At 40.8% G+C, this 20,788-nt stretch overlaps 1 protein-coding gene across 1 annotated transcript in view; it reads left to right on the plus strand.

Annotated features, from left to right (window-relative positions):
- The window catches only part of INO80 (INO80 complex ATPase subunit), a 243,974-nt gene that overhangs the window by 55,047 nt on the left and 168,139 nt on the right, over nt 1-20,788 (plus strand). Inside the window, exons 6-11 of the mRNA XM_089654321.1 lie at nt 1-121; nt 772-983; nt 3,552-3,605; nt 4,085-4,288; nt 10,247-10,433; nt 20,642-20,709. Of these exons, the coding sequence (XP_089510447.1) occupies nt 1-121; nt 772-983; nt 3,552-3,605; nt 4,085-4,288; nt 10,247-10,433; nt 20,642-20,709 (846 nt within the window). The remainder of the gene's footprint in view (nt 122-771; nt 984-3,551; nt 3,606-4,084; nt 4,289-10,246; nt 10,434-20,641; nt 20,710-20,788) is intronic.

Genomic DNA, 20,788 nt, shown 5'->3' on the forward strand with positions numbered 1-20,788 from the left:
CTCCAGCAGTATCAGTATTACAGTGCAGGCCTCCTGTCCACCCATGATCCTTTCTATGAACAGCAGCGTCATCTCCTAGGGCCAAAAAAGAAAAAAATCAAAGATGAAAAGAAATTTAAGGGTGAGTCCATGAAATCAGATCTTAATGAAATGTCATACTATAGCAGCTTGTTCAAATGAATGACTATTACTTTAGGTAAAACCTTATTGGGATGAAGTACCACAAATTTGCTATTTTGTTAGGGACAACTTTAGCAAATAGTAGAAAATGTACACATAATTGTTGCATAATTTTTTTACTCATATGGTCTGCTTTTAGGTTTTGTCATTCCATTAGGGCTCATATATTTGGGTCTGTACAGCATACATTTTGAGATTATTGCCCCATCTAGAAGGCACAAGTACTGTGTACAGCTGCATAAATGACTGTACGCAAATATACAATCTACGCTTAGGGTTCTTCATGTGTGCATGAGACCTTAATAACATTTTTACATCCATTCTTCAGCAGTGTAGACCTAGTATGTGCTGTGATTTGAAGTGAAATAATACAGATTCATACCTTTTGCTAAAATCAGATACCTAACCTGTCCATTTATATGACTTGGTAATCACGTTTGCTGTCTGGATTCAAATGCGCATTTGAAGAGTGGTTACTTTTGTATTCTAGTAGGTACTAGGAATTAATTTATAAACTAATTTATAGTATTTGTTTTCTATTTTCTCTAACTATAACACCACAAATAAAATGATCTCCTTTGCTTCCTAAAGCTAAGCTTAAAAAAGTAAAGAAAAGAAGACGGCGAGAAGAAGATCTCTCTGAAGATGAGTCACCTCATAGGCACCACCATACTAAAGTGTTTGCAAAGTTCTCCCATGATGCTCCAACTCCCATAGTGAAGAAGAAGCACATGACACTAGAACAACTCAATGCTCGTCGCAGAAAAGTCTGGCTCACTATCGTGAAGAAAGAATTGCCAAAGGTGGAGAGGGGGGGGGTTCAAATTCTGATAGCGAATCAGATTTTAGTCATGCATTATGTCATGAATAAACTCCCATGTATCTGGAAGCAAGGGAATGCTGTGTGTTCCCCAAAGCTAAATTCCAGGCAGATTGAAATGCCACAGATTAACCACTTGCCCTCCAGAGGATTTACCCCACCCTCCTGACCAGGCCAATTTTTGTGATATGGTGCTGTGTTGCCTTAACTGACAATTGCACGGTCATGCAACGTTGTACATGATTGAAATTTATGTCCTTTTTTTTCCCATATAAAGAGCTTTATTTCAGTGGTATTTGATCACCTGTGCGGTTTTTATTTTTTGCGCTATAAACAAAAAAGGGCCGACAATTTTGAAAAAAAAAATATTTTTTTAACTTTTTGCTATAAAACATATCCAGTAAAAAAAAAGTTTAAAAATTAAAATTTCTTTATAAATTTAGGCCAAAATGTATTCTGCTACATGTATTTGCTAAAAAAAAAATCCCAGTACTTGTAAATGAATTAGTTTACGTGAAAGTTATAGTATATGTGTGTGCTGTGTTTTACTAGGGAAACATGCTGCTGTGTATTTCTCTGCTGTGCAGAGAAATACACAGCAGCATGTTATTGCTGGCAGGAGTTTACACACAGGTCTCTCCCACGACACTGTTTCTTGGTGATCGCGGGGTGCTGGCGAGGAATCTCCAGCCGGGACACCGTGATCGACATCGTAGCCACCAATGTAGCATGCGCCCCCTACCCGGACATGCAAATCACGTATACATATACAACATTTTGCACAGTTCTGCCGCCTTGTAGCAGTATTTCTGCTATAGGACTGTGGGGAAGCGGTTAAATAACAATGGTGCTGAACTGCAGACAGCCCAAGTATGATAAAATTTGATTTTTTTTTTATTTTACTGGATATGTTTTATAGCAAAAAGTCAGAAATACTGTTTTTTTTTTCCATAATTGTCAGTCTTTTTTTGTTTATGGCACTAATAATAAAAAACGCACAGGTGATCAAATACCACCGAAAGAAAGAGCTGTTTGTTGGAAAAAAGGACATTCATTTCATGACCACACAATTGTCAGTTAAAGTAAGGCAGCGCTATATTGCAAAAAATGGCCTGACAGGAAGGGAGGTAAATCCTATGGAGGGCAAGTGGTTAAGAAATGTTTAGGCCAGGTCAGATGAAGGCAGAACATTTAGCCCACCACCCCTGATGTCCCCCCTCAGTATTTTTTACCTTTACAAAAAATCACCTATCACCTCTAGCCAGTCTGGTAATGGGCACTATTCCTGGACTGAGCATTGCTCCGTACTGTGGGCCCAGCCTGCGAGACCTGATGACATGCCTAGTGACAGTGTAATCAATAGGCTGGGCTCACAAGAAATGGACAGAATAACATGCTTGAAGAGGATTGCCGGCGCTGGACCAAAGGATAAGCAGGGGCCAGCACTAGAGCATGGAGAAGGTAAGTAAATCATGGATTTTATTTTTAATCAGTACATTTTATTTTAATTTGTTTTTTTTTTCATAACAAGGTTAAAACATTGAACAGTAGAATAGTTCAGTATTTCCAATTTACAAATAGCATTAGTGGAAAATTAATTAAACATTGAAAATAAATATCATTTGATGCAGATTGTTACAATACTATTATGTTGACGCTACATTATCATCCTCAGCATATCAGGAGCACAGGCATATTCTGTATGATAATATACAATAAACATCAGGCCACTCTACAATGTTTGTGAAATTTTCATTTTCCACTCTTCATGCCTTTACATACTCACAGGGGAGGATTTTAACAGCTGTATTAAAAGAATAGGAATAGCTGTAGGGGAGGGGCTAAGCTCCAAGAAACAGTCAACTCTTTCAAGCCAGGCACACCATAATGTTTGACATTTTTGCAGGCAGCCCCGATCAGTTTATTTCTGTTTTTTAAACGGCGCATCTCTCAAACCTAGTGTAGTATTACGTGGGGAGAAGTGGAGATTGTGTAGCAATCCGTTTTCTTACTACATAGTTACATACCTAGATATCCACAGCATCTGCAGTATATAGGTCCACAATAGACATGTCCAAGTAACCAAAAATACCCATTAGAGGACTGCACTTCAAAAAAGGATCAAATGCCATATTTAACAGGGAGAACACATTGGGCCAGAATCTGTTCCACAGAAAAAATAAGGTCTGTGCCATCCCACCCACATTTTCCACAACAAGGATCTGTATGCAGTCTGATATTAAATAGAAACAGATGCATGCAATATGTGCTGTGGGGGATAAACAATTGAGACTGTTTGCCCGAGTGTGAAAATTCCTGTTTTTTTTAATACAGGAAGGTTGTAGGGGGACTAAAAATAGAAAAAAATTGAAAATGAAGTTCCACTCATATTTATCTATTTTAAATCTGTAAAATATGTAGATGTGCTGGCAAAGGCATGTAAGCAATTGTAAAATATAGAGGAATGTGACAATCAGTATTTATGTTTTGCATTGTTGAGGTTCTTTCAGTTGTATCATAAACCTTTATAATAATTATTTACTATTTTCAGGCCTACAAGCAAAAGGTCTCAGCCCGCAATTTACTGTTAACTAACAGCAAAAAGGTATACCTTTACTATTGTATCATTTTTATAGAGAAAGTTTTAATTTGCTTGTATAATTGTATTTATTATAATACTATTATTTATTTGGGTGCCAAATTTGATACTGATACATAACTATAATAGTTAAGGTATGTGTTAGATGCTTACTTCGTAGGAATTGGGATAGGAGGGGTTGATTTGGTGCATTATTTAAATTGTCTTGTTGGTTGTTTCTATTGGGCATTAATGAAATTGTCTTTTAATTAACAGAGTTGCAGAGTACACATATAAATATCCATTTTTTCTGTTAGCTGCCTCAAAGTGTATGCACTAATATACATTTTTTACTAGATTGTAAGCTCTAATGAACAGGGCCCTCTGTTTCCTTGTGTACTAAATTGTATTGTAACTGTAATGTCTACCTTTGTTTAGTAAAGTGCTGTGCAAACTGTTGGCGTTATATAAGTCCTGTATAATATAATATTTTTTTTTTCTGGTAGCTGGCTCATCAGTGCATGCGGGAAGTTCGTAGAGCTGCTATCCAAGCACAGAAGAATTGCAAGGAAACACTTCCTAGAGCACGTAGGTTAATGAAGGAAGTGTCACTGTACTGGAAAAAATATGACAAGGTGGAGAAAGAACATCGTAAACGAGCAGAAAAAGAGGCCCTTGAACAGCGCAAATTGGATGAGGAAATGAGAGAGGTAGAGGGATCAATTGTTTGTTTTGTTTGTTAATGCAGAAATATATTGTGCATGGAGCTGCTGGATGTAACGCCCAATAAATAAATCCCTGCCAAGCTTAGGTTCAGTGGCCACCAGTCTGTATATACTAGTTTGCCATACCACACCTGAAACTCTGGGTAGCTATCACTGAGGGACTCTGGCAGAAGGAAAAAACAAAACGTAAAACTGTGAGTCAGCCAAGAATAAACCCCCCTTCTACTACAGCATGCCTAATTTTTTTGCTAGTGTGCTAAGAGGACTAACCTAATATTTTATATTAGCACTTCTTTTTTCCTTGATTTGTTTTCAGTCAAGAATGTCTCTACACCACAGCTAGACGGTTCCCATTCAGTGGACAGCTGTCTGGTGTGGTCATCCTCAGCTTGGCCTTTGGTATACTGCATCTAGACCCCTTTTTTGGGATAGGCACTGGGTTTCACATGGAACACCTTCCAGACTCTGTTCTGGTAAAAATTATCTGTGGAACACTGTCCTGGTCTAGGCTGCCGGCATTACCCTAGTACTTGCCCTATCTCAGGCCTCAGTGAGTAGCTGGTCTAGTCAAGCATCAGGAGATACCTTATTTGTATTTGCATTTTGTTTGTTTCAGCTTCGCTGCAGTTATGTGATCTGTTAGTCTCGCTGACCCACAGTTTACAGTCACATGACTGCACTGAAGCTGATTAAAACTGATACAAAAAGGTAATTACTCTTTTACAAACAGTAGGCAGTGTGGGTATGAGGAGGTGGGGGAAGCAATAGTGTTAACCTAAATTGTAAATTGTATTAGCCTTTACTTCCACTTTAAGGCTCTTAATGTTTCCATTAGAATCCAATAAATCTGGATGGAATCACAATATTTTCTGACTTTGGAAACATCAATGATGCTTACATGTATGTGCCCATCTTCTCAGTGCATCAGAGCAGTTTTGCCAACCTCCCGCAACTTTATTTTACTGACAGAACATGGAAAATTTACTGACAGAGCATGTTTTGTTTTACTGACAATCTGAAAAAAATGACAGAACTCCTATTAGAAACTACAATATTCGATATTTAAACAGTATAAACACAATCTGTAAACTCTGAAAATGCCTATAACAGATAATTGGCCTGGTTTACATTTGGAAAAGTCAACATAGCATGAGAAATTATCAGCCAACCTGCTGGGATACAGTTGAAAAAAAAAGTTCTGTTATGCATGCCAAAGAGAGCAATGAACATGACCACATTGTGTCTAACAGTGGTGTGGCCTAAAAGAGGATGAGTAAACAGAACAGCTCACTGACCACCTACCTTTAAATGAACATAGCAGCTGCTTGGCTGAGTACACATTGTCATAGCCTTGATGCTTAGCTTCAAAATACGTCAATTTTAACTCAACATGTCAAGCTTCATAGGCGACATTGCCTGTCAATCTTGCCTGTTGAGCTCATTAACCAAATGCTTGGCTTGCAGTTGTGACACAGTATTTCAATGCAAAATTCCCATTCGGCTGGGAAAAAAAGTACATATTCAGGCAACAGCAGTTGCATCTCCTGCAGTGGAAGGGTCTTAAAGGGGCATTAAATACCAGGAGTGTGCATTCAATACAGAGTGCAGGGTTCAGGTGTGGGCTACGTACAGAGCAGAGGCGGACTGACCATTTGGAAACTCGGCCACTGCCCGAGGGCCCGGGGTCAGTAGGGGGCCCCATGAGATGCCCCTGGTACCTTTTTCATAGGCTTTTTTGAGTTTGGGCAAGGGCACAGGGGCCCCATGATCACCTATTGCCCAGGGGCCCCATGAGTTGTCAGTCCGCCCCTGGTACAGAGTGCAGGGTTCAAGTGTGCGCTACGTATAGAATGCAGGTTTCAGGGGTGCACAGCTTACAGAGTGCAGGGTTCAGGGGTGCACTGCATGCAGAGTGCAGAGTTTAGTGAATCGACCCCAGGATTAGGTTACTCAGGAGGAGAGTGTAGTGTAGCTGTGGGGCACATGGGGATGTGGGTAAAGGCTTCAGGAGCTGTTGCCACCAGACAAGCACAGGGTTCCAACTAGCTATTTATGCAGAAAGGTAGCAGGCAGAGCACAGCTGATATCTCTCCGCAGCCGGAACTAGAGGAGCAGGATCAGCTCTAGCCTGCTTCTATTTAAAAATGATCCCAACTGGCTCCAAACTCTGTCTGGATAAGTGTCTGGTGGTGCTGCATCAAGCTGTCAATGGGTGCTTCCTTACACTTGCCAAGCCAACACTAAACCGCCTAAAAAAAGGACTAATTTTTACTGACATAAAATTTATCTAACTGACATTTATTGACAGCTGATCTATACCGTTGCTTGAAAAAGTATTCATACCCCTTGAAATTTTCCACATTTTGTCATGTTACAACCGAAAATATAAATGTATTTTATTGGGATGTTGTGTGATAGACCAGCACAAAGTGGCACATATTTGTGAAGTGGAAGGAAAATGATTAATTGTTTTCAAAATTTTATACAAATATCTGAAAAGTGTGGCATGCATTTGTATTCAGCCCCCTTTACTCTGATACTCCTAACTAAAATATAGTGGAACCAATTGCCTTCAGAAGTCAACTGATTTAGTAAACAGAGTCCACTTGTGTATAATTTAATCTCAGTATAAATACAGCAGTTCTATGAAGCCCTCAGAGGTTTGTTAGAGAACATTAGTGAACAAACAGCATCATGAAGGCCAAGGAACACACCAGACAGGTCAGGGATACAATTGTGGATATGTTTAAAGAAGGGTTAGGTTATATATAAAATATCCCAAGCTTTGAACATCTCACAGAGCACTGTTCAATCCATCATTCGAAAATGGAAAGAGTATGGCACAACTGCAAACCTACCAAGACATGGCCATCCACCTAAACTGACAGGCTGGGCAAGGAGAGTATTAATCAGAGAAGCCGCCAAGAGGCCCATGGTAACTCTGGAGGAACTGCAGAGATCCACATAACAGGTAGGAGAATCTGTCCACAGGACAACTATTAGTCGTGCACTCCTCAAATCTGGCCTCTATGGGAGAGTGGCAAGAAGAAAGCCATTGTTGAAAGAAAGCCATAAGAAGTCCTGTTTGCAGTTTGTTAGAAACCATGTGGGGGACGCAGCAAATGTGGGAAAAGGTGCTCTGGTCAGATGAGACCAAAAGTGAACTTTTTGGCCTAAAAGCAAAACGTTATGTGTGGCACTGGGTGTGAACTAGCTAACTGCCACTGACATCCCCAGTGACAATAATACAATGATCAGTGCTAATAAAAAGCACTGTCACTGTACTAATGCTACTGGGCAGGAAGGGGTTACACTCTGGTCACAGTGTATAAAAAAAAAAAAGAAAATATTGGGTTTTTTTTAATTTCGTACTGTCACTAGTCATTGTCCCTGCTCATGGCCACACCAGTTATATGATGACGCTGTACTGCATTGGTGACAGTATGTAAAAAAAAAAAAAAAAAGATTGTGAATTTTCCAAAAAATTACAACTTCAAAAAACTCGCCATGCCTCTTACTAAATATCCTAGACTGTCTCCTTTCCAAAAATGGGTAATTTGGGGGATATCTGTACTGGCCGGACATTTTCTGGCCTCATAAAATGAGATCGGCCGTCAGTACATCAGGATTGATATATATATATATATATATATATATATACAGGCGTGTGTACACACACACACACTCTCTCTCTCTCTCTCTCTCTCTCTCTCTCTCTCTCTCTCTCTCTCTCTCTCTCTCTCTCTCTCTCTCTCTCTCCTCGCCAATGGCGAGTGGAAATTATGGTGGGGGTGAGTGTGTCCCCCAGGGCCGTCTTGCTGAGCAGGCTCAGAGCTCAGGCCGGATCTGTCATTGGCACTGGGAGCCGTCAGTCTGCTCAATAGCTGAGTACAATGAAAGCAGAAGGTTGGGGGATGGTGTTTGTGTGTGTATGTACGTACATGTGTCTGCGTATGTATGTACAGTTGTGTTCAAAATAATAGCAGTCAGACATCACTAACCTGATCAATCGCTGTTTTTGGTAGAAATGATATTTCTACATGGCAAATATTATACTAGCAGGTGTAGTAGAGTAATAGAAATCCAACAGACCCAACAGTCATGACATGCATGCTGCAGATTCTGTGTAATTTAATCACTAATTGAAAGGGGCATGTTCAAAATAATAGCAGTGTGGAGTTCTATTAGTGAGGTCATTCATTCTTTGAAAAACAGGTGGCAATTATTGCCCTTATTTAAGGAAGGAAGGCAGCAAATGTTGTACATGCAGGTTACAGTGCATGTCTCTCTGAAATTCTGAGGCAAATGGGTCGTTCCAGACATTGTTCAGAAGAACAGCGTACCTTGATTAAAAAGTTGATTGGAGAGGGGAAAACATATAAAGAAGTGCAGAAAATGATAGGCTGCTCAGCTAAAATAATTGCAAATGCTTTAAAATGGCAACCAAAACCTGAAAGATGTGGAAGAAAGCGAAAAACTACCATTCGAATGGATAGAAGAAAAGCCAAAATGGCAAGGACTCAGCCAACAATCAGCTCCAGGAAGATCAAAGAAGGTCTAAAGTTACCTGTGAGTACTGTTACAATTAGAAGACGCCTATGTGAAGCCAAGCTATCTGCAAGAAGCCCCCGCAAAGTCCCACTGTTGAAAACATCAGAATACTTAAAGAGGTCATGCTACCTTATGCTGCAGAGGAAATGCCCTTGAAATGGGTGTTCCAACAAGACAACAACCCCAAACACACCAGTAAACGTGCAACATCTTGGTTCCAGACCAACAAGATTGATGTTATGGAGTGGCCAGCCCAATCCCCGGATCTTAATCCAATAGAAAACTTGTGGGGTGACATCAAAAATGCAGTTTCTGAGGCAAAACCAAGAAATAGAAAAGAACTGTGGAATGTAGTCCAATCATCCTGGGCTGGAATACCTGTTCACAGCTGCCAGAAGTTGGTTGACTCCATGCAACACAGATGTACAGCAGTTCTCAGAAACAGTGCTTATACAACTAAATATTAAGTGATTCTAAGGAAAGCAAAATCTTCAAACATTTTTCAGTTTATATAGTGAATGTTTGAGTTTGTAAAGAAGAATACAAACACTGCTATTTTTTTGAACAGTCTAATATTCACTTTTCTTCAATTGTTTTAGAGGAACAACACAAATTTGATACACACTTTTTTCAACACACTGCTATTATTTTGAACAGAACTGTACATGTGTCTGTGCGTGTGTATTTCTGTGTATGTACATGTATCTGTGTGTATGCGTGTCTGTACGTGCCTGTGTGTGTATACATGAGTCTGTATGTGTGTACATGTTGCTGTGTGTATGTACATGTCTGTGTGTGTTTGTTGGTGGCGAGTAACTCTTAAGGCCTGGCTAGTAGCTCAGGACTTGAAATGTGAAGCCGTGTGTGTGTGTATGTGTGTGTGTGCGTGCGTGCATGCGTGCGTGCGTGCGCGTGTGTGTGTGTGTGTGTACCATAGTTTGTGGACTCTATCTTTCCTACAGACTAAATAATATAAGCTGATTTTGGTTAATTTCTCCAAGGAAATGTAGCAGAATACATTTATGAAGAACAGTTATTTATTAGCAAAATTAAAGTTTTTGGTCCTTGATCGTTTATTTAGCTACACAATCTTAAAAACCCCAGTGATGATTAAATACCACTAACAGAAAGCTCTAGTTGTGTGAACAAATGATGAAAATTTAGTTTGGGTCAAAGTGCGACAGGGCTGAAAGCTGAAAATTGGCCTGGGCAGGAAGGGGGTAAAACGGCCCAGTACTGTAATGGCTAATAATTCCACATTTCATTGTTACTGCAATAATTTTTATTTAGCATAAACTTTTTTTTTACTTTAAGTCTATTCATTCTGTTCTATCTGTTTTTGTAATTTAGGAACTTTTATTCCTGTTCTTTCTTTTTTTGTTATACAATCAGGCTAAGAGGCAGCAGAGAAAACTGAACTTCTTGATAACGCAAACAGAATTATATGCTCACTTTGTCAGTCGCAAACGAGAATCTGGTCCCGATGAAATACAGGAGGAAATTTTACGAAAGCTAGAAGACAATTCAACCCCTCAACAAGTAGGAGGAGCCTCTTTGAGTATCACACAAGAAGATTATGGTATGAAAATGTTACATTATTAGCATAACATTAAAGTTGCCATAACATTTGTTATTTTGATACAGCTGACTAATGTATTCAGTGTATGGGTAGGGAGTGTTGTTCTCAATGAGAATCCATCATTGAGAACCAACAATTTGTCAGCAGAGTGGCAACACAACATCAGTCTCTGACCCAAGTCAGATATGATATACAACCTAACATCAGAAAGGGACATTCTCCCTGATGTCTTGGGTTCATGTCTATAGACAGGAGGCCCGAACACTTCAGGCAGGGCTTAAAATTTCAAGTCCTGACCTACTAGCCAGGCCTTAAGAGTTACTCGCTACCAACAAACACACACAAACAGAGACACCTGTACACACACACATGTACACACATGCACAGAGACACATGTACACACACACACATACAGACACATGTATACACACACAGGCACGTGCAGACATGCATACACACAGATACATGTACATACACAGAAATACACATGCACATACACACAGATACATGTACATACATGCACAGACACATGTACACACACACGTACACGTACATGCACACACACAGACACATGTACACACATACATGTACATACACACAGGCACATGTACTAATACACACATGTACATACATACAGACACACGCAAACACACACACATGTACGCACGCTGTTAAGTGCTCTCTCCGCTCCCCTGAAGCCACCGCTGGCTGATTTAGAGGATCATGTGACCAGAGTCACATACACACACACACACAGCCCTATAAAAAGTTGCAGTACTTTGTTGTTCACTCACAGAGCCGGGTACTGCACTCTAGGGGGAGGCAGAGAGCACAGCACACACTCCTTCCTTTGCTTTCACTGTGCTCAGCTATTGAGCCGTCTGACGGCTCTCAGTGCCAATGACAGATCCGGCCTAAGCTCCGAGCCTGCTCAGCAAGATGGCCCTGGGGGACACACTCACCCCCACCATAATTTTCACTCGCCATTGGCGAGCAGGCGAGTGGAAATTTCAAGGCCTGCTTCAGGTATTCCTTAAAGTGGTTCCAAAGCCAAAACATATTTTTTACATTAATGCATTTCCTGCATTACGGTAAAAAAGGTTCCACTGCTTGACACCCCCTCTACAAACCCCCCCCCCAAAAAACAAAAACAATACTTGTCTAACTCCTCCAACGATCCAGCTGTCTGCACTGCTTCCTCTTCCTGGTCTCACGGGAGACAGTGGGAGCCATAGACTCCCAAATTCTGTGAGGAGAAAGCAGGGGGCATGACAGAGCTGCGCTGTGTGCATCTGTGGATGCACACAGCCTGGCTTGGTGTTGTCTTATATTAATATGTCCACACAGAAACAGTTCATAAGACAAATCTGTTTTCTTATATCATGAAGGAGGAGGAATGACGGGTGAGTGTATTTATAAATGTACTTTACCCGCAGCAACTAGTCCAGCAGTTCTTTTCCAGAGAGATGCATTTAATCAGTTCGGCGACCATTCATAAAACAGAGTTACAGATAAGGCAGATGAGAGGGTATTTAGAATATTCATGCCATATCAGAAACCTTCAAGACTCACTTTCTCCTGTCACCCTTAATCAAAAAAAAAAAAAGCTTCCCTAATATACACATTCTTCCAACTCAGTATAATGGCAAGCACTCTGATTGGCCACTTTTAGGAGCTCCTTTGATCTTCTCGGGTGACAGGTAATGCCTTTTGGGCTTGGACAGCTGCAGTCATAATTCTAATCAAAGTTGTCCAGATATTTCCTAAACTAAATACAAGAAAACAGTCCTTCAAAAATGTAACAAAAAGGGAAATAAAACAAATAACAGGGTGAATGTGGGCAGAAATAGTCTCTACACCCAGTGGCTGTGACGGTCGGAATCCACCCAGATGTCTGGACCGGCAGCTGGCTCAGCCTCTCATCGAGGTGCTGAGAGCCTAAAACAGCCACTCCCACGCCCTCCACAGCCCAGCGCTCCAGTGAGTGCTGGAGAAGCAGAGCAGAGAGCTGGTGACTGACAGTCCACATGTAGTTGATACATGCAGTCGAGTATGCTGAAATGTTAGAGGTCATGTCATCAGATGGTCTACCGGACGAGTGCCGAGGCCATCCAGATTGAACAAGGAAAGGCACGACGGGGGGATCCAATATTTTATTTATATATATATATATATATATATATATATATAGTATCTGAATATACAGTCTGGAAGCAAAAATAATACACATCAGCATAACCCTATCTATATGGGGGTTCCTCCACACAGATACTCAGGATTACACTATGGCCAATAAGGAAACATGCCTACCTAAGGGCATATAAGCTTATGTTGTAGAACGGAAGCCGTCCATTATTGCACAAACATATATTACAAGAGATGTATGGTAATAACTGGAGAAGCTAACAGTTTCATCACTCAATGGGAGCAATATCTGCATAATACAAACACAAAAGTTACCAAAACGTTTCCATGCAATAATCACAAGAGGCGCTGCAACTGGAAAAATGGAGAGACTAAGATACTAACCTCCAGAATAGCAGTGGTGTCCAAGATAATGTCTCTTTTAATGCACTTAATACTCCGTGGTTCTCATTGGTAGTGATGGTAGCATCCTCCCTGGAATCGGGTGCTCCTGTGCCCTCCACCTTCCCCTCTCCAGAAGGTGTGTGGTAACAACAAGAATGACTGACAGCTTCATTACTCTACACAAGCAGAATCTGCATAATACAAAGCACAGAGGCCACCTTAAAATTTCCACACATTAACCACAGGGGTGCCACAATTAAAAAAGGACTAAAATAACAACCCCAGGAGCAAAGGTGACATCCAAGGCTGTGTTTCCTATATTCCTTCCTGATAATCCAGAGTTCATTGGTGGTATAGTGGCTTCTTTCTTGTGGTGAGTGGTACTGCTCCCATGCCCTCTGCTTCCCTTTATATAAAGGGGAAGGGATCAGTCTCCATCATAGCAAATTCAGCGTACAATTCCTGTGTTTTGTTCATGTGTATATTAATGAAATAGTTGTTTTTATACACTTCTGAGTGGGTTCCTTAAAAGTCCACTAGGTTCAGTTTTTGTTTGTTTAATTTCAATGGTTCCTTAACCCCATTGTGCCTAAGGGTAAAGCAAATCTTAACACCTAAGCACAATTTTGCAACTTCGACATGTGTTAGGAAAACCGTACATATCGTCACAACTACTTTGTGCATCCAGGGGGATTATACCTTGATCTTTTTCAGGACAAATTGGACTTTCATTTGGTGGTAAATGGTAATGGATATCTACTGATTTTTTTTTTTTTTTCTCCATAGGAAAACTTGCCCAAATTAGTTAAAAAAAACAACATTTTTTTAAATTTAGCTGTATATTGCTTCTACCATAACCTGTATAAAGAAAGAATCCTCCTGCGCTTAATAGGATGGCTATTTACTATTATGTAGCTGCCGTCACTCAACTTACACCACCAAGTACAAATAAATAAAGAAAAATAGTGAAGCGCTTACATTACATAAAAATTAATATAAAATAAAACGTGCCTTCAAAAATTATAATAAATATCATAATAATATGTGACAACTCTGTATAATATACACTAATGTCTCCCTCTAATGGAGGAAGAAAAATGGTGCAACCAAACTTATTTAAAATAGTGAATTAACACACACTGTGAAAAATACTATTTTGCCGTGCATATAATCAAAAAGACTCCACAAATCAAATTAAGAGTGAATATACAAGTGAATAAAAACTCATATAATATATCAATTAACCACTAAAATGTCGTGCCTAATTTGCACACATTATATATACAGTGGGGCAAAAAAGTATTTAGTCAGCCACCAATTGTGCAAGTTCTCCCACTTAAAAAGATGAGAGAGGCCTGTAATTGGCATCATAGGTAGACCTCAACTATGAGAGACAAAATGAGAAAACAAATCCAGACAATCACATTGGCTGATTTGGAAAGAATTTATTTGAAAATTATGGTCGAAAATAAGTATTTGGTCACCTACAAACAAGCAAGATTTCTGGCTCTCACAGACCTGTACCTTCTTCTTTAAGAAGCTCCTCTGTCCTGCACTCATTACCTGTATCAATGGCACCTGTTTGAACTTGTTATCAGTATAAAAGACACCTGTCCACAACCTCAAACAGTCACACTCCAAACTCCACTATGGTGAAGATCAAAGAGCTGTCAAAGGACACCAGAAACAAAATTGTAGACCTGCACCAGGCTGGGAAGACTGAATCTGCAATAGGCAAGCAGCTTGGTCTGAACAAATCAACTGTGGGAGCAATAATTAGAAAATGGAAGACATACAAGACCACTGATAATCTGGGGCTCCACGCAAGATCTCATCCCGTGGGGTCAAAATGATCACAAGAATGGTGAGCAAAAATCCCAGGACCACACGGGGGGACCTAGTGAATGACCTGCAGAGAGCTGGGACCAACGTAACAAAGGCTACCATCAGTAACACACTACGCTGCCAGGGACTCAGATCCTGCAGTGCCAGGCGTGTCCCCCTGCTTAAGCCAGTACATGTCCGGGCCCGTCTGAAGTTTGCTAGAGAGCATTTGGATGATCCAGAAGAGGATTGGGAGAATGTCATATGGTCAGATGAAACCAAAATAGACCTGTTTGGTAGAAACACAACTCAATGTGTTTGGAGGAGAGAGAATGCTGAGTTGCATCTAAAGAACACCATACCTACTGTGAAGCATGGGGGTGGCAACATCATGCTTTGGGGCTGTTTCTCCGCAAAGGGACCAGGACGACTGATCCATGTACAGGACAGAATGAATGGGGCCATGTATCGTGAGATTTTGAGTGCAAACCTCCTTCCATCAGCAAGGGCATTGAAGATGAAATGTGGCTGGGTCTTCCAACATGACAATGATCCCAAACATACCGCCCAGGAAACCAAGGAGTGGCTTCGTAAGAAGCATTTCAAGGTCCTGGAGTGGCCTAGCCAGTCTCCAGATCTCAACCCCATAGAAAACCTTTGGAGGGAGTTGAAAGTCCGTGTTGCCCAGTGGCAGCCCCAAAACATCACTGCTCTAGAGGAGATCTGCATGGAGGAATGGGCCAACATACCAGCAACAGTGTGTGCCAACCTTGTGAAGACTTACAGGAAACGTTTGACCTCTGTCATTGCCAACAAAGGATATATAACAAAGTGTTGAGATGAACCTTTGATATTGACCAAATTTCTTTTTTTCCACCATAATTTGCAAATAAATTCTTTCCAAATCAGCCAATGTGATTGTCTGGATTTTTTTTCTCATTTTGTCTCTCATAGTTGAGGTCTACCTATGATGCCAATTACAGGCCTCTCTCATATTTTTAAGTGGGAGAATTTGCACAATTGGTGGCTGACTAAATACTTTTTTGCCCCACTGTACATCATAGGTGAAAAAATTTTTTCCATGCATGTGACTCTGTGCTTTTAAAACCACTCGTGTTCTCCACTTCTAGGTGTAAAATAAATCCTCCGAATGGCAGCAATGCCTGCTCACCTCCCCTCCTTGACCCTCACAGGGCCGCAGAGCTGTTTCTACCTCAGTGGTATATCCCTCCTGGCAAACTCCTTGTTCCTTCTCCTCTCTTAGTTCTCCACTCCAAACTGCTGTGCCTGTGTCTAGCTGCTCTGCTTCTCTCCTTCCCCCTTCAGTCTGTGAGCTGTCTCTACTCCCTTCTACACTCATTGAATCCGTCTGCCAAACCCCAGTGTGATGTCATCCTTGTCAAGGATTCAATGAGTGTAGAAGGGAGTAGAGACAGCTCACAGACTGAAGGGGGAAGGAGAGAAGCAGAGCAGCTAGACCAGGGGTGGGCAAACTGTTTGACTTGAGGGCCGCAATGGGTTCATATATTGGACCCGGGGGCCGGACCAAGAGTAGATGAATTATGTGTATGTGTCATCCATAGTAAGTATAATAATATTCCCCCATAGTAAGCATAGTAATTAATCCCCCATATAGTAATTCATCCCCCATATAGTAATTCATCCCCCCATAGTAATTCATCCCCCCATAGTAATTCACCCCCCCATAGTAATTCATCCCCCATATAGTAATTCATCCCCCATATAGTAATTCATCCCCCATATAGTAATTCATCCCCCATATAGTAATTCATCCCCCATATAGTAATTCATCCCCCATAGTAATTCATCCCCCTATAGTAATTCATCCCCCCTATAGTAATTCATTCCCCATATTAATTCATCCCCCATATAGTATTTCATCCCCCCTATAGTAATTCATCCCCCATATTAAGTCCCCAAGTCCCCCCTGTTTCAATTCACTTACCTTTGCTCCGCGCGTTCCTCTCGCCGTGTTCCCACGCCGTTCCGGTGTAGCATGAAAATCTGTCTCCTATGAGGATCTGTCCCCCTCGACGTATCTGCACATGTGCCAGTTTCAGGTATTAGCAGCCGATCGGCGATCTCCGGCACATGCGCAGATACGTCGAGGGGGACAGATCCTCATAGGAGACAGATTTTCATGCTACACCGTTCTTCAGGGCGGACTGTGAGAGGAGCCTAGCTCCGCGGGCCAGATTAAAAGGTCCGCCGGGCCGTAGTTTGCCCATTGCTGAGCTAGACACAGGCACAGCAGTTTGGAGTGGAGAACTAAGAGAGGAGAAGGAACAAGGAGTTTGCCAGGAGGGATATACCACTGAGGTGGAAACAGCTCTGCGGCCCTGTGAGGGTCAAGGAGGGGAGGTGAGCAGGCATTGCTGCCATTCGGAGCATTTATTTTACACCTAGAAGTGGAGAACACGAGTGGTTTTAAAAGCACAGAGTCACATGCATGGACAATTTTTTTTCACCTATGATGTATATATAATGTGTGCAAATTAGGCACGACATTTTAGTGGTTAATTGATATATTATATGAGTTTTTATTCACTTGTATATTCACTCTTAATTTGATTTGTGGAGTCTTTTTGATTATATGCACTGCAAAATAGTATTTTTCACAGTGTGTGTTAATTCACTATTTTAAATAAGTTTGGTTGCACCATTTTTTTTCCTCCATTAGAGGGAGACATTAGTGTATATTATACAGAGTTGTCACATATTATTATGATATTTATTATAATTTTTGAAGGCACGTTTTATTTTATATTAATTTTTATGTAATGTAAGCGCTTCACTATTTTTCTTTATTTACTACCATAACCTACCACCAAAATAATTTCTCCTGCTCCTGATGATCACAGTGATACCACATGTGTGTATTTTTGTTGTTGTACCCGTAGTACAGCCCAGAAACAATAGTGCGCATTTTTTTTTAATGCTGCCACTAACTGACACTGATACTAATTTAAAAATTAAAAAAAAAAGAACCCTGACCAAAAAAAAAAACTGACTCTGACCCTTGGACCCTAACCCTGTCACAGACCTAGATCAAACCTTAATCTAGGTGTTTTTGTTTATATTTTTTTATTATTATTTTTATTTATTACACACAATTTTTTTTCTCTCTGAAAGGACGGAGAGAGATCCATTCAGAGAGATGAAACAAGGGGGGGCGGGCTTCACAGTGATTGATCACTGTGATAGCCAATCAGAGGCCATCACAGCGATCAGGTGACCCAGATTCGGGGGTTTTGGGTCCCAATCGTGACACCCTGGTCTTTGTGCTGGGAGCGCACCGTGCAAAATGGCGCTTGTGCATATTGCATCCGCCGTTTCGCCGGCATTACTGATCTCGGAAGGTTTTTTGGTACCTTTTTACTGGTGTTACAGCAGCTTATCTATAGTGCTCACCCCAATGAAAAGTCAGCCCAGTTCTCTAGAAACCCAAATCCTTCCCTCTTGCACCAGGTCCTTAGCCATGCGTTTAGTTATCTAATCTCCACCTGTATTTCCTGAGTTGCGTATGGAACAGGTAAATATTTCAGAGAATATCACCTTGGGGGTCCTTCCCTTCAACTTGCAGCCTAGTTCTTTAAATTTATTTTTAGGAACCTCCACCTTCCATGTATTCTGTCATTGGTTCCAACATGGACCAAGACAGCTGGGTCATGCCCAGCCCCTCCCAGTAATTTATCAACCCGGTCCACCACATGCCAAACCCTGGCACCAGGGAAATGGCAAACCATTCGGTTGAGGCGATCCTGTCAACAAATTATTGCTTCTGATTATAGAATACCCTTCTACCACCAACTGTCTAGGCCTTCCTGCACTACCCTCACCACTCCTCCCAGATGGTCTGCCCTACCAGATGATCTGCCCTCCTGGCTGTTAGGGATAGCAGTGAAATCCAGGGCTGCCACCCTTGGGCTTGCCACCCCCACATCTTCACCCAACTTGGCAAATCTGTTTGGGTGCAGAAACCCAGGGCCAGCCTTCCTTTTCTGTGAGCCCCTACCACTCCCTCTCGCTACAGTAATCCATCTTCCTACCTGATAATCCTGATTAGCCCCTCCACATCAATCCCCTTAGCTACCTGCTCAGGGAGCAGAACACCCCTTTCATGGTTGTTGGTTTTGCCCAGTGTTGCCACTTGCTCCTCCAGATCTCTAACGCGAGCTTTCAGAAGGACAACCCGCTCACATTTGTCGCAGCGATATCCATTCTGGAGCTGTTGCTCCATTGTTGCATATAATCAGCACACTGTGCATGGCACAAAACCTTCAGTCCTGCTAACACTCATTATTCCAGTTACAATATTATTACTAACAGGAAATATCAGATGTTACATACAGGTTGGTAGACTCCTGTTATAATCTCCTGTTTTCCACTCCAGTTTTTTAACTCCACTTGATCAAGGGTTCACTTGATCAAAGATCCAGCAAGTCTGTGATCTACAAGTGCATACCTTTACATTTCTCACTACCAGACTTCATCTGCCATGCAGCTGTCCAACCCCCTATTTTATCAAGGTATTCCTGTAATAATGATGCGCTGCCATGTTTGTTTCCCTGCATTAGTTTGTATCCTCAGCACGGCACACACTGAAACTGAGCTCTTAATTCCAATTTATTTATCATCAATAAACTATTTGAACAGCATTGGCCCCAAGACAGAATCCTGGGAGCACACAACTCACAACTTTAGACCATTTAGAGAATAGGTCATTTATCGCTGCTTTCAGGACTCGATCATGTAACCAGTTTTCTGTCCATGTACATATAATTTAATTAACTACTACACACCTTATTTTATTAGGTGTTTATGAGGTGCTGCATCAAATGCTTTAGCTAAATCTGGATAAATTGCATCCACTGGACTTCCACCATCCAATTTCTTACATACTCTCTAATAGAATAGCAGGTTGGTCCGACAAGAACGCTCTTTCATAAATCCATGATACCATTCTCTAAAATACCTTACATAATATTGATGTTAGCCTGACTGGTCTGTAGTTTCCTGGTGTGTGTGTATATATCATGATTCTTTTTTGTAAATTGGTATCACATTTGCTCCAATCAGTTGGTACCAATCCAGTCTGTTAGGTTTGTTTTACTAATTAGAAATCGTGGCTTGGCTATAACTGAGCTAAGTTTCTAAAGTACTTATATGTGTAATCTGTCTGAATCTGGTGATTTGAAGATCAAACCATATGTTTTACGACCAATTGGAGCTGGTGACACAGAGGGGTTTATTTACTAAAGCTGGAGAGTGCTAAATCAGACTCACTTCTGCATAGAAACCAATCAGCTTCCAGGTTTCATTGCCAAAGCTTCATTGAACAAGCTGAGGTTAGAAGTTGGTTGGTTTCTATGCAGAAGGGAGTCTGATTTTGGACTCTCCAGCTTTAGTAAATAAACCCCAGAGGGTCCTGATTAACCCATAACACATTACATGCAGAGTTTCAGAACAAAGCTACTTATAATAAAATATCTGGAGACATACTCATGTAAATCTTGATTTTCTATTTTTTAATTTACCTGTAATTCTGATACCTATGATGTGTTTGTAAGTTAAAACGTTGGTAGTAAATCAATATTATGCTGGATTTTTTCAGTTTGTAGAACACAAATTGGAACTGCCATTCTTACTGTGCAAATCTTTTAGGATTGTAAATATATACGAAAAGAATACAGGCAGGAAGAAAATATCTATCTGTTTTATTTTTTGTTTTTAAAAAACTGTTTTTGTTTTATGAAGTTTGCCATATTTTATATAATGTACCCATCATACCTAGTTAGCATTCATACTGAGTCTGCTAACTTCTTTTATTTCAGACAGTGACTATTTCAAATCTCAAGCGCTGAAGAATGCAGAGGAGGCTTTTAGGATACACCAGGCACAGGTGAGATTCCTATTGTTGTTGTTCATGGGTGGCCCTTTTCCTTAACTAGTTTTATTTTTTGTTGTTACATTTCAGGAAA

This window comes from Staurois parvus, unplaced genomic scaffold, assembly GCF_062004578.1.
Source record: "Staurois parvus isolate SC_StPar_1 unplaced genomic scaffold, SC_StPar_1.0 ptg000751l, whole genome shotgun sequence".
NCBI lineage: Eukaryota > Metazoa > Chordata > Amphibia > Anura > Ranidae > Staurois > Staurois parvus.